Below are 24,279 nucleotides of genomic sequence, written 5' to 3' on the forward strand. Positions count from 1 at the left end.
ACACAATAACTAGTTAATTAATGTATTTCTCAGACCATCCTCATCAAAACAACATTACTCATTACTTTTGTTTTTTAAACTCTCAACAAAAGCTCCTTTGAATCCTTGTATGTATTCACATTTCCTCTGAAATGTGTCATGCTGCACTGAGGAATTATCTACATCTTCATGCTCCATACCAACAATTATTTTTAACACTGTGGCCTTCAACAGGAAATCTTGCTTAGTCACTAGACTGGTAAAATACATGCTTCTCATTTGTAAACTAGAGTGAACTAGTTCAGACTTTCAGAAGATCTCTATCAGACATGTTTATAAGACTTGTACACGTGCTTTGACGTTAAGAGGGAACATGTTTATGGAATTTCCTTTATTGAGTTTGACCATGGAGCATTTGACACTATTCAAAAGCTATTCTCAAATGTGTTATGCATGAGAGGTTTCATCAAATCCATTCTGCTTTCTTACTGGACAAGGAATTTTTTAGATAGCCTATCTGAATGCAATCGTCATAACAAATTACAGAATTTTTAGGCCAGCAGGAAAGAACTTTGTTGTGGTTAATGCACAGGTGAATGTGAATATAGAAAATATGGAGCATGTTCTTCTTCAGAAAGTCTGTGCATCCCCATGGAATGAAGATTTGTCTCTCAGTTGATTTCTGTGATGTCTTGATATTATTCATTTTTTAATATTCTTCTTCTTTTTTTATAGAATTTTGTATAAATAAGATTATTATGCAGGGGAATACTATGTAACTGACAGTGTTGGGGAAAGTTACTTTGAAAAGTAATGTTGCGTTGCTCCCTTAAAATGTAACTGATTGTGTTATTTATATTTTATGGAAAGTAATTTGTTACTATACTTTTGCATTACTTTTTCTCATCTGGGTTGGCTTGCTTGTTTGTTTTTAATATAAAAAGTTCTATTTTTGGAAAATGTAAAAGTCCTTTCACACTAAAGTGAAATGAATAAGCCTCAGGCTGAAGGACATGCAAATTCACGTCTGTGCAGTAGAGGGCGCAGCTCAAACAAACCAGCTGTGCTCAGATTCTGGACACACTGACAGGAAAGAAGGTTCAACATTCTTCAGCAATATTAAAAAAAATATATATATATATTGTTATTATTATTAATAATAATAAAGTAAACACTAATGCTCATTAGTTTATAAAATTGTATTAAATACATAAAGTATATTTGTGTTATTTAACATATGTAATTGTTGCAGGTTTGTGTCATATTCTGAGTTTGCATTTAACCGTTACTTATTTATTTCTAGGAATGCATCTGTTTTTGTGCAAGTGAGATGAGTAATTTCATGCTCACATTTAGTAACATCTACACTACAGTAACATCATGTTTACGCAGCGCACACAACACCTCTGCACTTACTCCTGATTTCTATAGATCTATCTATCTATATTATTTTATTTTTCATACTTTGTCATTTTACTTAGTATATAACACAAAATGATAAACGTACAGAAACTTTGTATCATCCCGTACTGTCATAGGATGTTTTACAATTAATTGTTTTTCAGTAATATACAATATGTACATAATAGGTGATTGGGTTTAAACAAATGTACCATTTCTTACAAACTTACCAACAGAAAATTACAAAATAAATTATGATTTTTTTATTTGTATGATTTTAAGTGCATCTTTAAACAATCAAACATGTTAATGTCTAACAATCTGATCATTACATGAAATAAGCAAAATGATTAAAACCTTTCACTTATTATTATAACGATCATAAACTGACATTGAACATTATAAATGAAGGTTAATCATTATTTTAATTTGATTGAACTGAATAAGCAGACCTAAACTTTACCACCGGTAGAAAATGGCATGATGTTAATAGCATGCATTCAGATATACTCTGGACGTACTACAAATCTGAAACTGTAGTCATCAGGACAGGGGTTCGGCAGACCCATACTGCTGTTGTTTGGAATCACCGCCATGTCATTTTTGAAATCTTGGACATGAAATACATTGTTTTTAGTCTTACAGCTGAGAATCAACCTGTTGCTGTAGCGAATGGTGCTAGCGTACATGTTCTGATTACCATATCCGACAAACCTTGCAACAGGAAAAGAGTAACATGAAATACCATAGTTAGAGCACTCCTGAGCACTAAGAAACACCTGGGCTTGCCACTGGACATTTTGTGCTCTGTAAAGAGCACTAGGGTGTGCTGGAGTGGAGAAGGTTTGGATTCTGTTATTTTGGCCATAGTTGTAGTGATAGTATGGGTAATTGATGGTTGTGTCATTGATAAATAGACTCCACTCATCTTCAGTGTAGATTCTGGGTAGATACTCACTACTCATGTTATCCATTTGATTCCTGATCTTAGAGAAGGGCAGAGCATTGAACTGAAAACCTCGGAGCAGACCAGTTAGGTACAGTTTCTCATGATTCTGATGGAGAACGCTTGAGGAAAACTGCATTTCATACAGTTTATCCACTGGGATCAAGAGGAAGCGGATGTGATTCAGGAGACTGGCCTGTTGATCTGAACTAATCTCATCACCTTTGTCTTGGATCCATCTCTCCAGAGCTTCAAGAAGAAAAGCTTCATCGTTCACAATCAGGTCTGAGCGCTGCAGCAGAGCGTCCATCATGTGAAAGGAGATGGTGCTCCACACTGGAGAGCTTATGAGGAACTCGCAGTTCCAGGAAAGATACTGAAGGACGTTCTCCTGCAGAACAAGATCTCGTGTGTGGACGCCGTACTCGTACATGGATACCTGTGTGCGGAAGGTGTTGTCTTCAGGGAGGAGTAAAGTGAAGGCCCTGCCGACATCCTCCATAAGCTTCTTCACTCCAAAGATGAACGACAGCTGATGCAGACATTGAGCCGACGTGATGGAAACATCAATCTGACGTGTGTACAAATACCTGAGCAAAAACAGATATTGTAAGTGTCTAACACCGATAATATAATCAGTTCTGATCTGCACTCAATGAGACAGTTGGTTTGAGCTGTGAAGTGAAGTGGTCTTTAGAAAGTTACCTGAGAAAAGCAGAGACATGAGGATGGCAGGTCTGGCTGACATTCACTGTGAGGTTTCTGGAATTATTTGTTATGTTTAATTCTGGATAAATCATGAGGATCATTTTGTGCACACAGAATGTCAGTTCTGACTCTTCACTGGTGTCTTGTACATTAATTCTGAAATCACAACCATCTCCTCTGTCGAACAGAAGACCAAGATCATCAGACAAACCCAGACTGTTATCCACAGAGAACTGACGATCGCTGGTTATGTTTGAACCTGCAAAGAGAAGGTAATAAAACAGATCAAAATGTGCAAATGTTCCTCAAGTTCCTCTATCCAATACAAATCATGGTCAAAACACTTAAGGAGACCATAGAAAAATCACCAAAATCCTTGTGGAAAAACTTATTTTCTTGCTAGTCCAATGGGATTATAACCAAAAATGTTGCTTTTTATAGCAACACCTTGTGGCCACTTGACTGTGAACTTCTGTGCCTTGAGAATGAACTTCTGTGCCTATTTTTGATAGGCGTATTATGGCCAATGAGTATTTTGCATTTATCCAAAGCCAAACCTGAGAAAGGGAGTCCAGAAGATCCCACAGCATTGCATTTCATGTAATTCACTTAGTTGTAATCAGTGTTGGAGAAAGTTACTTTTAAAAGTAATGCATGACAATATTGTGTTACTCCCTAAAACAGGAACTAATTGTGTAACTTAGTTACTTTTTCTCACCTGGGCTTGCTAACAAAAATAAATTGACAACTCTCCATTTACTGACATAACCTCAGTTCCCTGAGAACTATTCCCGTTGATACGCTTATGGGGAAACTGTTTACTCTGATACTGAAACCTGGGTAACACTTTACAATACGGGTGCACAAATATGCATTAAATAATGCTTAACTAATGCACAGATAATCATGAGTTAATGTATAACTCATGATGAACTAAACCATTTATTAATGATTACTGCATCAGCAACTAATGAACACTCGATATGATTCAAAGATTAAGTAATCAATAAATTGTTATCATTTAAATGCGTCATAATATATTAACTACCTAATAACTTATTTTATTAACTAATGAAGTAAATTCATATGTTAATTACCACATTGGGTCGAAACCATGCCTTTAAACTTCCAGTTGTCTGCTTTAATTAATCATTAGCTAATTATTTGCATGGGTATCATTACGTTATGACTTTACTTGTTGAGGCACATGACTATTAACTAATTGTTAAGTAATATGTCATTGTGGTTATAGATTTTGAATTAGTTAGTTAGTCATGTGTCTCAACAAGTAAAGGCACACCATAATGATACCCATGCAAATAATTAGCTAATGATTAATCAAAGCAGACAACTGGAAGTTTAAAGGCATGGTTTCGACCCAATGTGGTAATTAACGTATGAATTTACTTCATTAGTTAATAAAATAAGTTATTAGGTAGTTAATATATTATGACACATTTAACTGATAACAATTTATTGATTACTTACTCTATGAATCATATCGAATGTTAATTTATTGCTGATGCAGTAATTGTTAATAAATGGTTTAGTTCTTCATGAGTTACACATTAACTCATGATTATCTGTGCATTTGTTAAGCATGAATTAATGCATATTAGTGTCACATTGTAAAGTGTTACCGAAACCTGATTTGTTCATGTGTAGCTGTATGAACAAATGACACTTCAGCTCGCTTACTCTATGAGTCGCCTCTGAGCACCATTTTATCATAATCTTTCAGTTGATCGTGACAGTCATCAACTCGTGTGTAGACTTATAGCATGGCTATGCAACCCTCGTTCCCTTATCTCAGGGAACTGAGGTTATGTCAGTAACTGGAGTGTTTCTTATCAAAATTGGTCTCGCCGGCTGCATTGATACGCTAATGGGGAACGCATCCAATAGTGCCATGCTGTAAGCAAATGCAGAATGAAGCTGCTCTGCAAGCCCAGCTCCTGAGTGCCCATAATGAGGACTCCTAAAATGCATGAGACCAAGCCACCATCTAGGGTCTACACAACAAGACCTTCTCCACTTAACAGGCGATTAGGTAAATTAGGCAGACAAAATCCGTTCCTGCAGGGCAGGGACGCCCAAGCCGCATGTAAAGCAGGTAAAAGCCAGGTCCTCATCCTGGTTGAGAAGATAACTGTCCCTAGGAAGACGATTTGCTGGCTGGGAGACAGAGAGTGCTTTTGCTAAATTTGCTACATTTTCAGCCCAAGGTGCTCCAGGTGGCAACAGTGACCTGTGAGCGAGAAGTTCCTGCTTTGATCTGACTAACACGAGACAATCATCAAGGTAATTGAGAATGCGGATTCCCATCTGCCTCAGACCGGAAAACAGGGAACACAGGGGAGTCGAGGAAGGGAGTCGACCTTGTCAGTGTCCTTGACCTCTGTTAAGTTCAACCAAAGGCTGGTTGGTCATAGCCTTGCCGTTTGCCTGCACAGTGGCTTTCGAACCATGCAGAGCCAGGTCAGTCGCTGACTCGCTGTGTACAGCTCCTTACAGGGGTCAGAACTCGGGCCAGACTCATCCATTGTGTGGAGACGTTTGGTCTGGAAAACTTGGTGCACCGCCATCGCATGGAGCGCTGCCAAATAAGCCCTGCCCACTAAAGCAGAGGTGGGTCCTGCAGGGCTTGGGTGGATTCACCGCCTTCAATCCCAGGGCTGATGGAGGGATGAGATGCACAGCAACCACCTCTTCCAGAGGGAGGAGCTTGCCATAACCCTTCTCCTCAGCGTTGTCAAAGGATGTCCTCGCCAGAACATGCCCACTACTCTTCTTTCTTCTTCTTTAGAGTCCTGCGAGGATATGATCTTCATGCTGGAGTAAATTCTGATGAAATCAGAGCCGACTTATACAGTAGTCTCCTCCACCCTTTTGATGGGCTGAAACACGATTTGTTTGTGCAGCTACACGAATGTGAACAAATCAGGCTTCAGTATCAGAGTAAACAGGAGTTTTCCCACAAGCACTTCAACTACAATATAACTACTAGAACTACAATAACCATCATGTTTACTCAACGAACACAACACCTCCGCACTTCCCATTTCTCTCATCATGGAAATAAAAGGAAAACAAAGCAACTGTTGCTTACTTGAAAAAGTAGCTCAGATATTTTGTTGGAAATTTAAAAGTAACATGTAACTTTACACACAAATTATTCAGAATTTACTCATAGCTTGATTAGTAGGAATTTAGTAGGGCCTAAATCTATTCCCACAAGCAAGCATTGTAAATCCAGCATGATCCAGTAGATGTCTTACCAGGCTCACAGACCACTCCTGCATCCTCTTTATGTGAGCAGTCAGTAACACCCCAGCCTTTGAAGCAGCATTCAGACAATGAGCTCTCTGAGCCTTTACAATTCATGTCATCCAGCCAGATTGGACCAGAACCTAAAAAGTATAATAGAACATGGGTCAAAAATAAAACTGTTGTTATCACAGTGCGTAACATTTAAATTCTCTTCCCCACACTAATGTGTTTATACCTTCACCATATTGTCCTCCAGGCGTAACTGATATTGCTCCAGGAAAACCCAGCTGATGACACACTACTTGCGCTTCAGCCAGTTCCCATCCGTCATCACAAACTGTACCCCACTGTCCATCATGGTAGACCTCCACACGACCAGATGACGGCAGATCCCCCACCAATCGCACTCTGCCCTCACGTTTAGGCTTTGACTCTTCATCTGTCGCAAACAATAAACTCTTTAACTTTATTTAGAGGGTTCATACACATTTAAAAGAAAGCCCATGTCAAACAATCTGTGAAACAATGAAGGCTATATTTAAGATAAACAGCTTTGCCAAGATTTAAAAGAGATAGTACAGGCCAACGTTGGTCTTGGAGAGCCACAGTCTTGCAGAGTTTTACTGCAACCTTGATAAAAACTCACTTGCCTGTAGCTTTTTGGTAACCCTTAGACCATGATTAGCTTTTTTAGGTATGTTCGACTATGGTTGGGGCTGAAGTCTGCAGGAATGTGGCTCTCCAGCAACGTTGGTCCTGGAAAGCCACATTTCTGCAGACTTCAGCTCCAACCCCTGAGATAGTAGTATAGTCTTATATTTGTAGACACATGCATTTTTTCTGTAATATTTATATATAAAGTGCAAATGCAAATGACATTACATAATTTTAAAGCAGTGGTATATAGGCTACTAACCAAACAGAGTCCAACGCTGTGCTGACACATGGAAAAACAGCAATGTCCATAAAATATACATGACCATTTTGTTGCTGGAAACTCTTTAAAACAACAAAGCAGGATGAACAAAATTCTTGAAGGTTCTTACTGACCGTCTTGCTTTCATTTAAATATCTTCTAAATGAGGTCAAGCATTGTGAGATATCGCTTACGTGATACCGCTGTCCAATCACATTTGAAGTCTACCTTAAGTTTCATTTCACGAGAAAGCAAAATCAGAAAACCTGAATAACAACAGTGTGCGTGTTCAAACAAATCCTGTTTAAATGACTGTTTGACTTTGCTACAAAAATATTTCACACAATGCAAAGAGGAGGTCCTCAAGCCATTTCTCAACACCGGTGAATGTACATAAAAAGTCTATACTCAAATAAACCTGACTGTTTTATGTTTTATTTTATTAGACCTTTTGAATCTGGGTGTTGGCATTTCAGTGACTTCTGTGAGCAGACCTGGCTTTGTAACAGATTTGAGCATGACACAGCTGAAACACTCATGATTGCTGCAGATTATTGTCACGTATATTATTATACATAGGCTTTTATGTACGGATAACTGTACATTTTACAGTTACAGTTACAGTACAACAAAAGTTTCATAAAGTATTCATAAGTCTTTTACAAGAAAATCTACTGCAAAATGAATAAATGTAAATGTAATAGCTTTTTATGGTCCACCCTTTTGCCAATCCTTTTATGGTCTACTGTCATCTCAATTTTAACAGGGCGGACATTAATTAACAGCTGGACAATAAAGAACCTTTTTTGACTAAGAGGACGAAGCGACACCTGTTGCAAGATTTAACAAATCATTTTAATTCATTTATAGAGAGTGAATTCAGGTAAATTGGACCTGAATTAAGAATTAATTTAAGATTGATTATACTGTGCTCAAATGATTTACACTTTCAGAGTATAACAATGGTCTTTCATCACTGTTTCTTAGAATAATAAAACTGCTTCGGCTGATGCTGTATGACACTGGTGGGTGTGAACAAATCTCAAAGGAGAACTCATGAAATGTAATCTCTTTGACATTCATTTCAAACTTGTAAGTTTCCTCGCTAAAACAAATACTGTGACAGTACTTGTGTTATTTGTTAACATGAATTAAAGCACAAAGAATGTGTTAAAAATAGTTTTTCTTGTAAGGTGTATATTGCTGGCATACTTTGGCTGAAGGTGCTAGATAAAGTGGGCCACTTTGAACCGTCACTAATTCACATTCATTAAATAAACTGACATTCACATTCATTCTTTTCATGTACATTTACATTTAGGCATTTATCAGACGCTTTTATCCAAAGCGACAAATGAGGACAATAGTAGCAATCAAAACCAACAAAAGAGTAATAATATGCAAATGCTGTGATAAGTGTCAGTTAGTCTTTCTAACGTAGCAAGGTTGTTGTTTTTTTTGCTTCTCCCCATGTAGAAATGATGTTTAGAAAATGCAAGTGTGCAGTTAGGAAATTCAAGTCAGAGATGGAAGAAAGGAAAGTGAGAGCATAAGAGAAGGCATGAGGCATGAGGCTGAAACTGTGGAGTGAAGAAAGAAACAAAGTAAAAGACTATGTAGATGCAGAGTATACATATTCAAATTATGCTCACAATTAAAATTCATTTAATGGGATCAGAGAAAACGGTAACACTTTACAATACGGTAACACTAATATGCATTAATTCATGCTTAACAAATGCACAGATAATCATGAGTTAATGTGTAACTCATGAAGAACTAAACCATTTATTAACAATTACTGCATCAGCAACAAATTAACATTCGATATGATTCATAGAGTAAGTAATCAATAAATTGTTTTCAGTTAAATGCGTCATAATATATTAACTACCTAATAACATTTTATTATCTAATGAAGTAAATTCATATGTTAATTACCACATTGGGTCGAAACCATGCCTTTAAACTTCCAGTTGTCTGCTTTGATTAATCATTAGCTAATTATTTGCATGGGTATCATTATGGTGTGCCTTTACTTGTTGAGACACATGACTAACTAACTAATTCAAAATCTATAACCACAATGACATATTACTTAACAATTAGTTAATAGTCATGTGCCTCAACAAGTAAAGTCATAACGTAATGATACCCATGCAAATAATTAGCTAATGATTAATTAAAGCAGACAACTGGAAGTTTAAAGGCATGGCTTCGACCCAATGTGGTAATTAACATATGAATTTACTTCATTATTTGATAAAATAAGTTATTAGGTAGTTAATATATTATGACGCATTTAACTGATAACAATTTATTGATAACTTAATAACTGAATCATATCGAATGTTCATTAGTTGCTGATGCAGTAATCATCAATAAATGGTTTAGTTCATCATGAGTTATACATTAACCCCTTAACTGTCACTCACAGTTTTGAACAGAGACATTATAGTGCACTATCCAAACTTACATTTTTATAATTCATGAATGAAAATATTTTGTAACATGATTTTGATTTCTATGGTAATGCAATGTCTGATTTTAAAATGGGTTTCAAAGGATGAATTTTGAGATTTTAAGTTTTCAGCTGATATATAATTTCTTCTGATTTCTAATTCGTGATAGAGAAAAAGGCAACTAAGAAGACTTTCTGTGACAAAGGTCAGAATTCCTGTTATGATGTAGATTTTTCAGTTCCACTCTTGTCATAAATGAATCTATTACTTTTCCTACATATTTTTTTAACAAAAAATGTGGTAAAATATCTATTTAGGAGTCTTAGACCTTTCCAACGATATATAGTTTGTCATGATTAGATTAGGATTTAATTGTAAAATAGTGAAGTAAACGTAGGCGTCCCACAGAGGAGACGGTGACAGTTAAGAGGTTAACTCATGATTATCTGTGCATTAGTTAAGCATTATTTAATGCATATTTGTGCACCCGTATTGTAAAGTGTTACCAAGAAAACGATATGAATGTCAACATGATATCAGTTGTTTTGAATTTTATGCATGAATTGAGTGAACTTATGAATTTTACTCCTATAGCTTTAACTTAACCTGTAGCCTAGGCTATATGTTGTTAGGTTTGCAAAATATGTTTGCTTGATAATATACATTAATAGTAGGTGTAAATTAGACACCTTAACTCAATATTAAAAAAAGTATCCAATACCTAGCTAATGCACTGTAAAATCCAATAGTTTACCTTACTTAGATATATTTAGTTATCTTTACTTAGTTGTTATACTTACTAGGTTTTATTAAGTTACAGCTACTTTCAAGGCAAATAAAACAATTTACTTACTGTTTTGAGTGACACTTAAGAAAATAAAGAAAATAAAGAAAATAAAAATTCTTAATAGACTTTTCACTCATTTCCTCCATGTCTGCAGTTATCTTTCACTAGTTGCATTCACTCGCCTCCCGAAGTCGTGTTGAATGTTGAATTTTCAATACAACTGAAATATTTGCCAATAAATACTCACCATTACAGTGATTAGTGTTCTCTTTGGTTGGGCACTTGGAACTTCGTTTGTATTATTATAATTTTCTTCCTATTAATACAGCAATGCAACATGAAACTGGAGCTATTTGACTTCAAGGGAAGAAAAGTAATAAATAGGTTGCTTTTAGAAAGTGATCTATCTTCAAATTAAATCATTAGTGTATTGTTTAGTGATTATTAATTATCTTTTACAATTTCATTGTTTTTCATGAATACCTTAAGAAGCTTTTTATTGGGTTGATACAATCATTTCATACTTTTGGTAATACGCTCATGTCACACACAGACTTCAATGTTCAGCACATGAATCACAATAACGGTAACAATTCAATTTCACTTATTTTTATTAATTGTAACAATAACCATTTTATTTTCTCTTTTTGTTGTGCTACTACTGACACAAGACAGCAAATAAAATTGGAAAATAAAAACAACAACTGTAAAACAAAGCAATTGCATAATTTATTCCTGCTGCAATGCACTCTGGGAGTCAGTAATTCTGAATAGTAATGTTCCTCAGATCACAGATTCAATTAAGTTAACAAAATTTAAATGGTTTAAGTAAATTGAACTCAAAATAAGTAATGAATACTTTTAATATATTAGTAGAGATTTAAATGACACTTAAAACAATAAAGTTAAGATTACTTAATTGAATTAAGGCAACGAGTTTGCACAATTTAATTAAGTAAACTTAACAAATTACTTTTTACAGTGTGCCTAATGAATGTGATCATTCTCATATATAGATTTATTAAACAATTACCTGTTGTGCAACTGTGTCAACTGTCAAAATAAAACCTAACGTCTTAAGTGACCACTATTTGTTCCTATGACTTACTATTCTTTCAAAATGAGACAATGACAAATGAGATAATTTAATCTACTTTAATGAATCTAGTTATATTTAATAAACATCTTAACAATTAACACTGGTCAGTCATAGAGGAATCAAACTGATAGACATTTTTATTACATTTTTTTGAAGTGCACTTTCGAAATGAAGCATTTTTATTGCTACAGCATTTAAATGACAAGTTTAAAATCAGCAGAGTTTAGCAGATTCAGAAAAGTTTAAAAAACTTGATTGAATTGAATAGACTGGAGATTTGAACATACTGAAACGACTGTAGAAAACTACCTGAAGCCAAATGTAACTCTGTGCAGTCAGATATACTCTGGACGCACTACAAATCTAATCTTGTAGTCATCAGGACAGGGGTTCGGCAGACCCATACTGCTGTTATTTGGAATCACTGCCATCCTGTTTCTGAAATCTTGGACATGAAAAATATTGTTTTCATTCTTACAGCTGAGAATCAACCTATTGCTGTAGCGAATGGTTGTAGTGTATCTTTCCTGACAAACCTTGCAACAGGAAAAGATTTACATGAAATACCATAGTTAGAGCACTCCTGAGCTCTAAGAAAAACCCAGGCTTGCCACTGGACCTTTTGTTCTCTGTAAAGAGCACTAGGGTGTGCTGGAGTGAGGAAATTTAGAATTCTATTATTTTGGCTATAATATTGGTAATTGACGGTTGTGTCATTGATAAATACACTCCACTCATCTTCAGTGTAGATTCTGGCTAGATACTCACTACTCATGTTATCCATTTGTTTTCTGATCTTAGAGAAGGGCAGAGCATTGAACTGAAAACCTCGGAGCAGACCAGTTAGGTACAGTTTCTCGTGATTCTGACGGAGAACGCTTGAGGAAAACTGCATTTCATACAGTTTATCCACTGGGATCAAGAGGAAGCGGATGTGATTCAGGAGACTGGCCTGTTGATCTGAACTAATCTCATCACCTTTGTCTTGGATCCATCTCTCCAGAGCTTCAAGAAGAAAAGCTTCATCGTTCACAATCAGGTCTGAGCGCTGCAGCAGAGCGTCCATCATGTGAAAGGAGATGGTGCTCCACACTGGAGAGCTTATGAGGAACTCGCAGTTCCAGGAAAGATACTGAAGGACGTTCTCCTGCAGAACAAGATCTCGTGTGTGGACGCCGTACTCGTACATGGATACCTGTGTGCGGAAGGTGTTGTCTTCAGGGAGGAGTAAAGTGAAGGCCCTGCCGACATCCTCCATAAGCTTCTTCACTCCAAAGATGAACGACAGCTGATGCAGACATTGAGCCGACGTGATGGAAACATCAATCTGACGTGTGTACAAATACCTGAGCAAAAACAGATATTGTAAGTGTCTAACACCGATAATATAATCAGTTCTGATCTGCACTCAATGAGACAGTTGGTTTGAGCTGTGAAGTGAAGTGGTCTTTAGAAAGTTACCTGAGAAAAGCAGAGACATGAGGATGGCAGGTCTGGCTGACATTCACTGTGAGGTTTCTGGAGTCATTTGTTATGTTTAGTTCTGGATAAAACATGAGGATCATTTTGTGCACACAGAATGTCAGTTCTCTCCCTTCACTGACGTCTTGTACATTAATTCTGAAATCACCACCATCTCCTCTGTCGAACAGAAGACCAAGATCATCAGACAAACCCAGACTGTTATCCACAGAGAACCGACGATTGCTGGTTGTGTTTTTACCTGCAAAGATAATGTAATAAAACAAATTAAAAAAATACAAATAACGCAAATACACATGCAAAAATATTGAGTTGCTGAACTTTATTCTAATAAATTTCCAGATCATGTCAGGAAGAAACTGGTCGTTTGCTTGCTTCATTTTACTGCGGATTCATTTTTAAACAAGATGCAATTTGATGCAGACTTTTTAGAGAGAAAAGACAATGATGTGCTGACTATTTTGGATTAGAAAGTAATGTCGAAACACAAGTCTGAGTAACTGTGTTTTTATCATGTGTCACTATGGCTTTGCCTGTTACATATAGCTTGACGTACCAAATATTTATGCATTTCTTAACCTAAATTACAGCAGCGTTCATCTGTGAAGTATGTAGACTGTCAAACATACCCAAATATTAGCCAATCATAGCAGTGGGCGTTTACTTCCAAGTCTACAATCAGTCACACCTATTCAAACAGGGCGTTCTGATGAGGGGGGTTAAAAACAGGACAGAAAATAGCCTATTACTTCTGAATTATATTTTTAGATGTCAAAATTTGTTACCATTATAAGTGGATCTCAGAGAACAGTATAAAATAAAAAAAGGCATTCATGACCCCTATAAAGGGGTGGTTGACTGTTTTTTTTCTAGGTTTGATTGTGTTTATGGGGTGCAGTCTAACGTGTTAATGCTTCGTTTTTAAAAAAACACATTATTTTTCACATAATTTTCCTTTATTCTACGCTGCTCTGTCCCTTTTCTTATGAACGCGCTGATCCTTTCCTGCTTTTATGAAGCCCCTCCCTCAGAAATACGTGATGGACTCTGATTGGTTAGCTAGTTCAGTGTGTTGTGATTGGCTAAACCGCCTCTAGTGCGCACCCCTCACATGTGCTCCGATTGTATTGTAAACAATGGCGTCGTCTATATAGCTTATCAATTTGAGCCCGATTGAGACCCAGAGAATATTAGTGAAAAGGATCATGCAGAACCTGTGCAAGCACAGCTCTTAATGGTATGTTTTTTTTTTGTTGTTGTTTTGTTGTTGTCTCATACTTTTAGATATGCTGTTGTTTGTAAATGCTACTGCTTCTGTTAGCATTTAATATACGGTTTCATCCTGAATAAAAGCTTCACGAGTTTGCACTAACATATAATATGATTTAGCAATTAGTAAGCATATTTGGCGTGCTGTCCAGAGGGAGGGCTCTGAGCTTGGGATAGAGCCCGAACCCAGAGAACTCCCCCCCCAACCCAAGAATGGAATGCAATTAGATTAAGAGTGAGGAGTTGGGGTGGAGGTAGTCTCACGTAGCCAGACCTTCAGACTGATGGAAAGATAGGCTGTTCCAGTGTTTAAGCAAGGTTATCCATAAGTTTGTGGCGACATGCATTAGTTAAGGTAATTTGTTCTTCTAGAGCCTGAACCAATGATGCGAGTGTGAGGAGATGCAAGATGAAGGGGTGGCTTTGGGGAATGATGCGCATTGAGAAATTGAGGTGACCGAGCAGTGAAAGAAGCTCGCGTTTAGAACAATTTCGGCTTTCTACTGAGCACCTAAAATTATTCTGTCGATTTTTTCTTTTGGCAGAGAGGCCTGAAATTTGACAATCTAAATTGATGCCCAGAAATTCGATGGATTGTGTTGGACCTGAGGTTTTCTCCCGAGCGATGGGAATCCCCAGTTCCTCAAAAACGTTTTGGACCGTCAAGATATTTGCGGCTGGGATGGCATCGGGAGGTGAGATGATTAGGAAATCGTTGAGCAGGTGAATGACGTGGTGAATGGAGTAATTGTTAGAGAGAATCCAGCAAATGGCTTCTGATAGCGTATCGAAAATTTTGGGGCTGCTTTTGCATCCAAAAGTTAGGCATAGTGAGAAATAACGTTTCCCTTGCCAGCGAATTCCGAATAGATGCCAAAACTCTGGGTGGATAGGCATCAACTTCAATGCAGAAGTGATGTCTACTTTGGCCAGCCATGCACCGCGACCTACATTTTTTATCATGGTGATCGCTTGATCTATATTGTAGTAGTGCAGTGAGTATTCCTCAAGGGGAATGAGTCTGTTTATACTGGAAAATAGGGAAGTACGTGGAGCTAATAGATTGATAATTAGGTGTTTTTTCCCCGAAAATTTCCTGGTGGCTACGCCAATAGGGCTGATGCGAAAAAACTTGAAAGGGGGCGCATCGAAAGGGCTGAGTATAAAACCGGATTCGATTTCTTTTTTGATTAGGTTAGTCACTACGTCTGGTTCTGAAAGTGCAGATTGGAGATTGTCGCAAATGTTGTTCTGGAAGAGGGGGCATATGACGCCGGGATTAAAACCTTCTTCGAGACCTGAAAGCAGAAAATTAGTAAAGTTAGTGTCTGGGTGGTGAGATAATTCTGTGGCTAGCTGAGAAACATTGCTGAGAAACATTGACTGGAGTCGATACATAGTTTTTTTTATTTTTTATTGACAGCTTTGTAGACTGGGCATACCAGACGGGCATGAGCTCCGCCGCAATAATTACAGGCATGAAGAAACTTGCAACATTGTCTACTGCATTTCCCTCCATTGAAATTGTGACAGACCTGTGCGGGGGGTGTTGGAATGTTCGAAAACAGTATACCGTCACTCAGCCTTTTCGAACTTCCTTTTTGCCCCCAAACGAAGAACGAAAACAAACTTAGTTTGAAGTATATCGGGGCCTTAAGTAATCCAAACATGGGTCCCAAGAGAACATGCATTCACCAAAATTTGCCTAGACAGAAGAACTTCAAGACTGAGCAAAGTTGAGCAAACAAATGCAGGTCTTATATACACACACAGACACTCACTGTGGCTGTATCCGAACACTGAAAAATGCTGCCTTCGGAGGACACATTCCAAGGTAGGAAGGCATCGAGGCTCGTCTGAATCCAAAGATAGCTTCACTTCGTGTCTCATGAGATACCTTCATCTCATCGATTTTTGAAGGCAGCATAGATGTATCCTTCGCTGCCTTTGATATCCCACAATCCTGTGCGTTCCATTCCGTGACGGTTGAGCTAAAAAATAAAGATGGCCCCTGAAAGTTGCGTTTGGTGGTTAGTTTGTGTGTAAATGTATATTTCTGATTAACTTTTTGCACTTTTGATGTTATTTCTAGCGTGGAATCAGTATTATAGTAATTAAATATTTGTTTCGTTATCACCAAAACTCGTTCTATTTTGTTGTAGATCATTAAACCTCTAACAAGCCAGGCACAGGTGATATCACTGAGCTAATGATCAGGAAATCAGGAGGATGTTGTGCAAGACCTTGTGCTCGCTGTTTCCCTCTGCTGGACAGACCGTGGTGTGAATACAGAAAAATAAATTCAAAACTCCAAGATAAACTCAGGAATTGTGAGTTTATCTTGCAGTTTTTATTTTGGAATTCTGACTTTATAACATGAAATTTCAAAGTCTGAATCAGTGTCACCAAACATTTTTCCAGCGGAATTTGGCAACTTTGGGCTATTAGCCTTGTCAATGAAACTGGGGGATAAACTCGCAATTGTAAGAAAATTGTCTTTTTTTCCCCTCAGAATTGGACTTTTAAACTCGGAATTGCATGTTTATATCTCACAGTTCTGAGGGGAAAAAAAGTCAGCATCGAGGGAAAAAGTCAGAATTGCAAATTTATCAAACAATTAAAAAAAGAATAAAATAAATAAAAAAAGATGTATACTCACTTCTTTTTTTTTTTTTAATTCAGTGGCAGAAATGTACTTCCATAGTGTAGCCTGTTAATGAATGACATCTGGGACCATTTTGTGCACTTCACCACAGACATATTTGACTGTCCTTGCTTTCATAGAAAAAATGTCATAATAAAAAACAAAAATGAGAAGATGAAATAAATAAATAAATAAATACAAGACCACAATTAATTAGGCAATATTGTGTTACAAGGCCTAAATCCATTTCCACGAGCAAGCGCTGTCATTTCAGTATGATCCAGTAGATGTCTTACCAGTCTTGCAGACTACTGCATCCTCTTTATGTGAGCAGTCAGTAACACCCCAGCCTTTGAAGCAGCATTCAGACAATGAGCTCTCCGAGCCTTTACAATTCATGTCATCCAGCCAGATTGGATCAGAACAAACACATACACAATTAAATAAGTAAATAGGATTAAAATAAGAAAATAACATTTTGATTTAAAATAGGATTAAGAACACGGGTCAGAAAGAAGACTGTTGGTATTACAGTGTGTAATATTCAAATTCTCTTCCCCACGCTAATGTGTTTATACCTTCACCATACTGTCCTCCAGGCGTAACTGATATTGCTCCAGGAAAACCCAGCTGACGACACACCACTGCCCTCACGTTTAGGCTTTGACACTTCATCTGTTGCAAACAATAAACTTGTTTATTTAGAGGGTTCACGAACATGTTAAAGAAAACCCAACGACTAACAAAACCAACACAGAGCAATTTGTGAAACGATAAAGACTATATTTAAAATCGGATTTACAGATTTATAAGAGCTAGTAGTATATTCTTATATTTTGTAAACGTCATGCTTTTTTTTTTGTGTGTGTGTGTGTAATAATTATATAGAAATATAGAAGCGAAGACCATGAGACTCTTGTCTATCTTCAGCAGGATTCTTTATTGAGAATGTGCTGTGTGGCGCTACAGTCATCAAAAATCTGACTAAGGCAGTGATACATTGTAGTTTATATACATGTGTATATTGTATATATATATAGAAATGGAAACAAAGCACCTGGGAGACGACTTTAAACCAAGCACGCAAATTAAGTATTCAGCAACCTGCGCCATTTCACCAGTCAGTCATAATCCAGTCAACATAACTCTTCAAAGACTGGGGCAGTAGCACCAAGAGCCATTACAGACAAAGTTGAGAGTCACAGTAATGTGGCTCATTTGACTTACAATAAAGTGAACAGGAACTGGCAAGAACCTCTTGCAACAAACTTTGTTTAACAAAATAATCATCTTCAAACCATAAATGCAAATACAACCTCAAATACAGACCTCTTGCTTTCATTTAAATATCTGCTAAATCAGGTCAAGCATTGTGAGATATCGCTTACATGTAATCCAACCACTGTCCAGTCATTTGAGGACTACCTTAAGTTTCATTTCAAGAGAAAACAAACTCAAGAATAACGGCAGTGTGCACGTTCAAACAAATACTGTTTGCTACAAAAACCTTTCGCACAATGCAAAGAGGAGGTTCTCAAGCCATTTCTCAACACATTATGTATGTATGTACATTAAACGTCTATGCTCAATTATGTTGTTTCAGTGCAACATAAGTTTCATACAGCACTCATAAGTCTTGTACAATAAAAGCTATTGTGAAATGAATAAATTGGAATTTAATAGCTTAAAAACACCCTTTTACCATTCTTTTATGGTCTATGGTCGTCTCAATTTTAACAATAATTAACAGGTGGACACCTGGACAATAAAGCACCTTTTTTTGACAAAGAGGATGTATTAACACCTGTTGTAAGACTTAATAGACTTCAAAAAAATAATTTCATTTTAATAAATTGATAGAGGGTGAATTCAGGTAAAGTGGGCCATTTAAGCTTGATTATACTGTGCTCAAATGATTTACACTTTCAGAGCATAACAATGGTCTTTTATCAAAGGGACACTGTTTCATAAAATAATAAAACGGCTGATGCTATATGACACTGGTGGGTGCGAGCACATCTCAAATCTCTTTGACATTCAGATCATCATTTCTAACATATAAGGTTATTTGTTAACATGAATTAAAATGCAAATAATTTGTAAAAATGTTTTTAGTTTTTTCCTGTAAGGTGGTTAAATATTGCTGGCCCAGTTTTGGCTGAAGGTGCTTAATAAAGTGGGCCACCTTGAACATTCACTAATTCACATTCATTAAATAAACTAAAATTCACGGATTATTTTCATGTAGAAATGACGTTTAGAAAACAAAAGTGTGCAGTCAGGAAAAGTCAGAGTTGGAAGAAAGGAGAGCGAAAGCAGAAAGGAAGACAAGGCATGAAGCTGAAACTGTGCGGTTGATGAAAGAAATGAAGAAAATGTAGATGCAGAGTACAACTATTCAAATGATGTTTACAATGAAAATTCATTTAAAGGGATTAGAGAAAACATATTTACTGTTGCATGTGTTATAGTCACATTTTAAATGTGTTGTAGTGTTAATTTTCATCAATACGCTGTTAGATTTCATCAAATTGAATGCCAACAAGACGTGCTATCAGCTGTTTTGAATTTTATGCATGAATTATTGCTATAGCTTTAACTGACTCCTGTAGCCTAGACTATATGTTGTATTTGTTAAAAATGTTTGTATGATAATATACGTTATTAAACCTAATAGTTGTTAATCAGGCGACACATTAACTCAAGTTTGATGAAAAAGTATTCAATATGTAGTTAATGAATTATTAAACTATTACCTGTTGTGCAACTGTGTCAAGTGTCAAAATAAAACCTAACATCTTTAGTGACCACTATTTCTTCCTATGACTTATGACTATTCTTTCAAAATGAGACACCAAGTTAATGGTTTTGAATTATTAACTTATTTTAATCAGTTTTGATGAGGCTAGATATATTTCAAAAACATTTGAACAATTAACACAGGTCCGTCAAAGAGGAATCAAACTCACAGAGATAATGTAAGAAATATTTTTTTATTTTTGAAGTGCACTTTCAAAATGAAGCATTTGTATTGCTACAGTATTTAAATGAAAAGTTTAAAATCAACTAAATATTTGAGAGAAATCACTGCAGAATGAAAAACTTGATTGAATTTAATAGATTCGATTAAACTAGATTTAAATATACTGAAATGCCTGCAGAAAACTAGCTGAAGCCAAATGTAACTGTGTGGTCAGATAAACCGGGGACGTACTACAAATCTGAAACTGTAGTCATCAGGACAGGGGTTCGGCAGACCCATACTGCTGTTGTTTGGAATCACTGCCATACTGTTTTTGAAATCTTGGACATGAAAGACATTGTCTTCATTCTTACAGCTGAGAATCAACCTGTTGCTGTAGCGAATGGTTCTAGCGTACATGTTCTGATTACCACTTGCGACAAACCTTGCAACAGGAAAAGAGTAACATGAAATACCATAGTTAGAGCACTCTTGAGCACTAAGAAACACCTGGGCTTGCCACTGGACATTTTGTGCTCTGTAAAGAGCACTAGGGTGTGCTGGAGTGGAGAAGGATTGGATTCTGTTATTTTGGCCATAGTTGTAGTGATAGTATGGGTAATTGATGGTTGTGTCATTGATAAATACACTCCACTCATCTTCAGTGTAGATTCTGGGTAGATACTCACTACTCATGTTATCCATTTGTTTTCTGATCTTAGAGAAGGGCAGAGCATTGAACTGAAAACCTCGGAGCAGACCAGTTAGGTACAGTTTCTCATGATTCTGACGGAGAACGCTTGAGGAAAACTGCATTTCATACAGTTTATCCACTGGGATCAAGAGGAAGCGGATGTGATTCAGGAGACTGGCCTGTTGATCTGAACTAATCTCATCACCTTTGTCTTGGATCCATCTCTCCAGAGCTTCAAGAAGAAAAGCTTCATCGTTCACAATCAGGTCTGAGCGCTGCAGCAGAGCGTCCATCATGTGAAAGGAGATGGTGCTCCACACTGGAGAGCTTATGAGGAACTCGCAGTTCCAGGAAAGATACTGAAGGACGTTCTCCTGCAGAACAAGATCTCGTGTGTGGACGCCGTACTCGTACATGGATACCTGTGTGCGGAAGGTGTTGTCTTCAGGGAGGAGTAAAGTGAAGGCCCTGCCGACATCCTCCATAAGCTTCTTCACTCCAAAGATGAACGACAGCTGATGCAGACATTGAGCCGACGTGATGGAAACATCAATCTGACGTGTGTACAAATACCTGAGCAAAAACAGATATTGTAAGTGTCTAACACCGATAATATAATCAGTTCTGATCTGCACTCAATGAGACAGTTGGTTTGAGCTGTGAAGTGAAGTGGTCTTTAGAAAGTTACCTGAGAAAAGCAGAGACATGAGGATGGCAGGTCTGGCTGACATTCACTGTGAGGTTTCTGGAGTCATTTGTTATTTTTAATTCTGGATAAAACATGAGGATCATTTTGTGCACACAGAATGTCAGTTCTCTCCCTTCACTGATGTCTTGTACATTAATTCTGAAATCACAACCATCTCCTCTGTCGAACAGAAGACCAAGATCATCAGACAAACCCAGACTGTTATCCACAGAGAACCGACGATTGCTGGTTGTGTTTTTACCTGCAAAGATAATGTAATAAAACAAATTAAAAAATACAAATAACGGAAATACACATGCAAAAATGTTGAGTTGCTGAGTTTCTTACCAGTCTCGCATACCACTCCTGCATCCTCTTTATGTGAGCAGTCAGTAACACCCCAGCCTTTGAAGCTGCAATCTGACAATGAGCTCTCCGAGCCTTTACAATTCATGTCATCCAGCCAGATTGGACCAGAGCCTACAGAAAAAAAAAAAATTAATCTGGATTAATATATAATAATATATATATATATATATATATATAAAAGACAATTATTTTTATCAGTGTGTAACAAACAAATTGTTCTGTGGAGTTTGTACCTTCACCATAACGTCCACCAGTCGTAACTGATATTGCTCCAGGAAAACCCAGCTGCCGACACACCACTTGCGCTTCAGCCAGTTCCCATCCGTCATCACAAACTGTACCCCACTGTCCATCATGGTAGACCTCCACACGACCAGATGACGGCAGATCCCCCACCAATCGCACTCTGCCCTCCTGTTTTCGTTGCTTTAGTCTGTCATCTTCATCCAGTGACAAAAAATTTAGAAGACAAAAATTTAGAGATGTTTACAAATATATTTGTGACTTGTAGTCATTTCTTTGCGACTCGAGAAAATTCTCCAAATACAGTACAAATACAAGTAATTTAATTTAAAAGCAAGCTTTTATTTACTAACCAAACAGGGTCAGACGCTGTGCTGAAACGTGAAGAAACAGTAGAGGCCATAGAAGGTACATGATTCTTCTTTTGCTGGAAATAATGCAAACAGCAGCGACAGGAACACAAATCACAACTGAATGAGTTCTAACACAACTTTTCTCTTAAATAACGACCAAATCAAGTCAACTATTGTGAAACTTGGATGAAATGCTGTGTGATCACATTTGAGGGCTACCAAAAGTTTCATTTCGTGAAAATGCTATGTTTGGGAAGTTTCGTTACTGCAACGTACCATTTAAACAAGAAGTGTCTGTCAGCATGTCTGGGATAAGGTTAGCCACATGCAGTCTAAGTGAGATCAGTCAAAACAAATTCACACAATACAAAAAGTAAGCGATTAGTTAATTTCATATGTATTCTCCCTGTCACAGCCAAGCCGGACAGGAAGGTCACCCACCAGCAATTTGCTAATTCTGTCAGAAGGCCTGGTCATAGTAACCAAGGGTGGTTGAGTCTGACAGTGTTTTTCCAGGGTCCCTTCAGCCTGCCATCTCAACGGCTGCTGCCAAACTGTTCCATTCCCTACTTAGTCTCACCCCATCTGGTCCAGTCCTGCCCTGTCCTGTCTAGATCAATCTGGCCTTTCTGCTCCACCTGGTCCTGCCACAATGGCCCTGTCCCAAATTTTGTGATGTAATGCCACTTTGACTGCTGGGTCGAAGTCGGCTGCATAGCTCGCAGGCTCAGTAGAAGTGCGGATTGAGGGCGCATAGCGGCCGCAAAGGGGGCACTCGGGAGCACCCTTCTGAAAGCTAAAATGACAAATGGGACAACCTACGGTCTCGTGGACTTAATGGACACGTGCACGCAGCAGCCATTGTAAGTCCTCAAGACCGAAAGTGCACATGAAGTGTGCCATTTGGGACAGGGTCTCTGTTTTCTCTGCTCAGTCTAAAGCCCTTTTCTGACTAGGTGCCATGTTCCCTCCGTCTTTTCATCAGTGTGACCTTGCCCTCCATGGCCTCCCTATAATTCTGATCTGCTCTGGGTACTGTCAGGATTCTATGCCTACATTCACTATTCTCTACGAGTGAGCAAATTCGGACACGGAGTACGCCGGAAGGACTGCCGCTTTTGCATACACTGAAAAATTTTTAAGGTAAGTGGTCGCAAACAATTTATTTTAACTACATTTAATTAAAAAAAAAAAAAAAATGTTGAAAGTTAGTCAACTAAATTTGTTTATTTAAATGTAGCTAAAATAAATTTATAGCAACCACTAACCTTAAAAAAATTGAGTAAATTCAATGAATCATTTTTTTCAGTGTAGTTTGTGCTTTCTGTTTAATAATCATTTGAAACATACCAAAACATTTACCTCTAATAGTAATGAAAATATTTATCTCTTTAGCCCGATTCGGACGGTAATTATTTCTCATATGGACGTCTGTAACAATAAATTTACATATCACCTCAGTGATAAAACTCATGGATTCGGATGGCGATTTATTCACAAATGGAGAAGCGAGTTCTGTGATCCTACGAACCCAGGAACATGCTGCTCACGTGATCAGTCACATGATTGTCTGCTGTAAATAAAATGAATTTTATTTACAAATGTGTTCTTATTAATGTGTAAAATGTATTTTATAATACATGAAACGTATTCTTATTATTCCAAGTATATTTTATAATATATAATCCTATTTATTATTTGTTTTTATTATTTGCAAATTACACCGAAGTACAACAGTTACCTTACGGTGTTCAGGGGTGCTCAAAAAGGGTTTAAACACTGAATTTTGAATCGATTCCTTCTCGTAAACTCAGAGATGTGGATTTGGACGGCAATTAAATTACCACACGACCTTGGTGTTTGTCAAAAAACAGTAGGTAATTCGGCCGGGGATTTTTATGGTGGTGGTGAGAGAGAAACATTCCAGACATTCTGGATTCGGACGTCAATTAAATCACCGACAACCCCCTGTAAATGGTGAAAAATCACTTACGTCCCCATGAGAAA

The 24,279-nt window shown here is 37.3% G+C and overlaps 2 protein-coding genes and 1 pseudogene across 2 annotated transcripts; all 3 read right to left on the reverse strand.

The window, feature by feature from the left end:
* Positions 1-1,628: 1,628 nt before the first annotated feature.
* On the reverse strand, positions 1,629-7,423 carry lgals3bp.3 (galectin 3 binding protein, tandem duplicate 3). The gene is made up of 5 exons (XM_058770708.1): positions 7,221-7,423; positions 6,540-6,743; positions 6,313-6,444; positions 3,032-3,293; positions 1,629-2,916 (listed from the first exon to the last, which is right to left on the reverse strand). Exons 1-5 carry the CDS (start codon positions 7,285-7,287, stop codon positions 1,881-1,883), a joined length of 1,701 nt encoding a protein of 566 aa, XP_058626691.1. The 5' UTR covers positions 7,288-7,423; the 3' UTR covers positions 1,629-1,880.
* A 4,480-nt stretch (positions 7,424-11,903) lies between these two features.
* LOC131534737 (galectin-3-binding protein A-like) lies at positions 11,904-17,638 on the reverse strand (annotated as a pseudogene).
* A 2,299-nt stretch (positions 17,639-19,937) lies between these two features.
* Positions 19,938-23,382, reverse strand: LOC131537078 (galectin-3-binding protein A-like). The gene is made up of 5 exons (XM_058770329.1): positions 22,273-23,382; positions 21,910-22,116; positions 21,656-21,787; positions 21,308-21,569; positions 19,938-21,192 (listed from the first exon to the last, which is right to left on the reverse strand). Exons 1-5 carry the CDS (start codon positions 22,331-22,333, stop codon positions 20,157-20,159), a joined length of 1,698 nt encoding a protein of 565 aa, XP_058626312.1. The 5' UTR covers positions 22,334-23,382; the 3' UTR covers positions 19,938-20,156.
* Positions 23,383-24,279: the final 897 nt, after the last annotated feature.

The sequence above is a fragment of the Onychostoma macrolepis genome, chromosome 03 (genome assembly GCF_012432095.1).
Source record: "Onychostoma macrolepis isolate SWU-2019 chromosome 03, ASM1243209v1, whole genome shotgun sequence".
In the NCBI taxonomy this organism is placed as follows: Eukaryota; Metazoa; Chordata; class Actinopteri; order Cypriniformes; family Cyprinidae; genus Onychostoma; species Onychostoma macrolepis.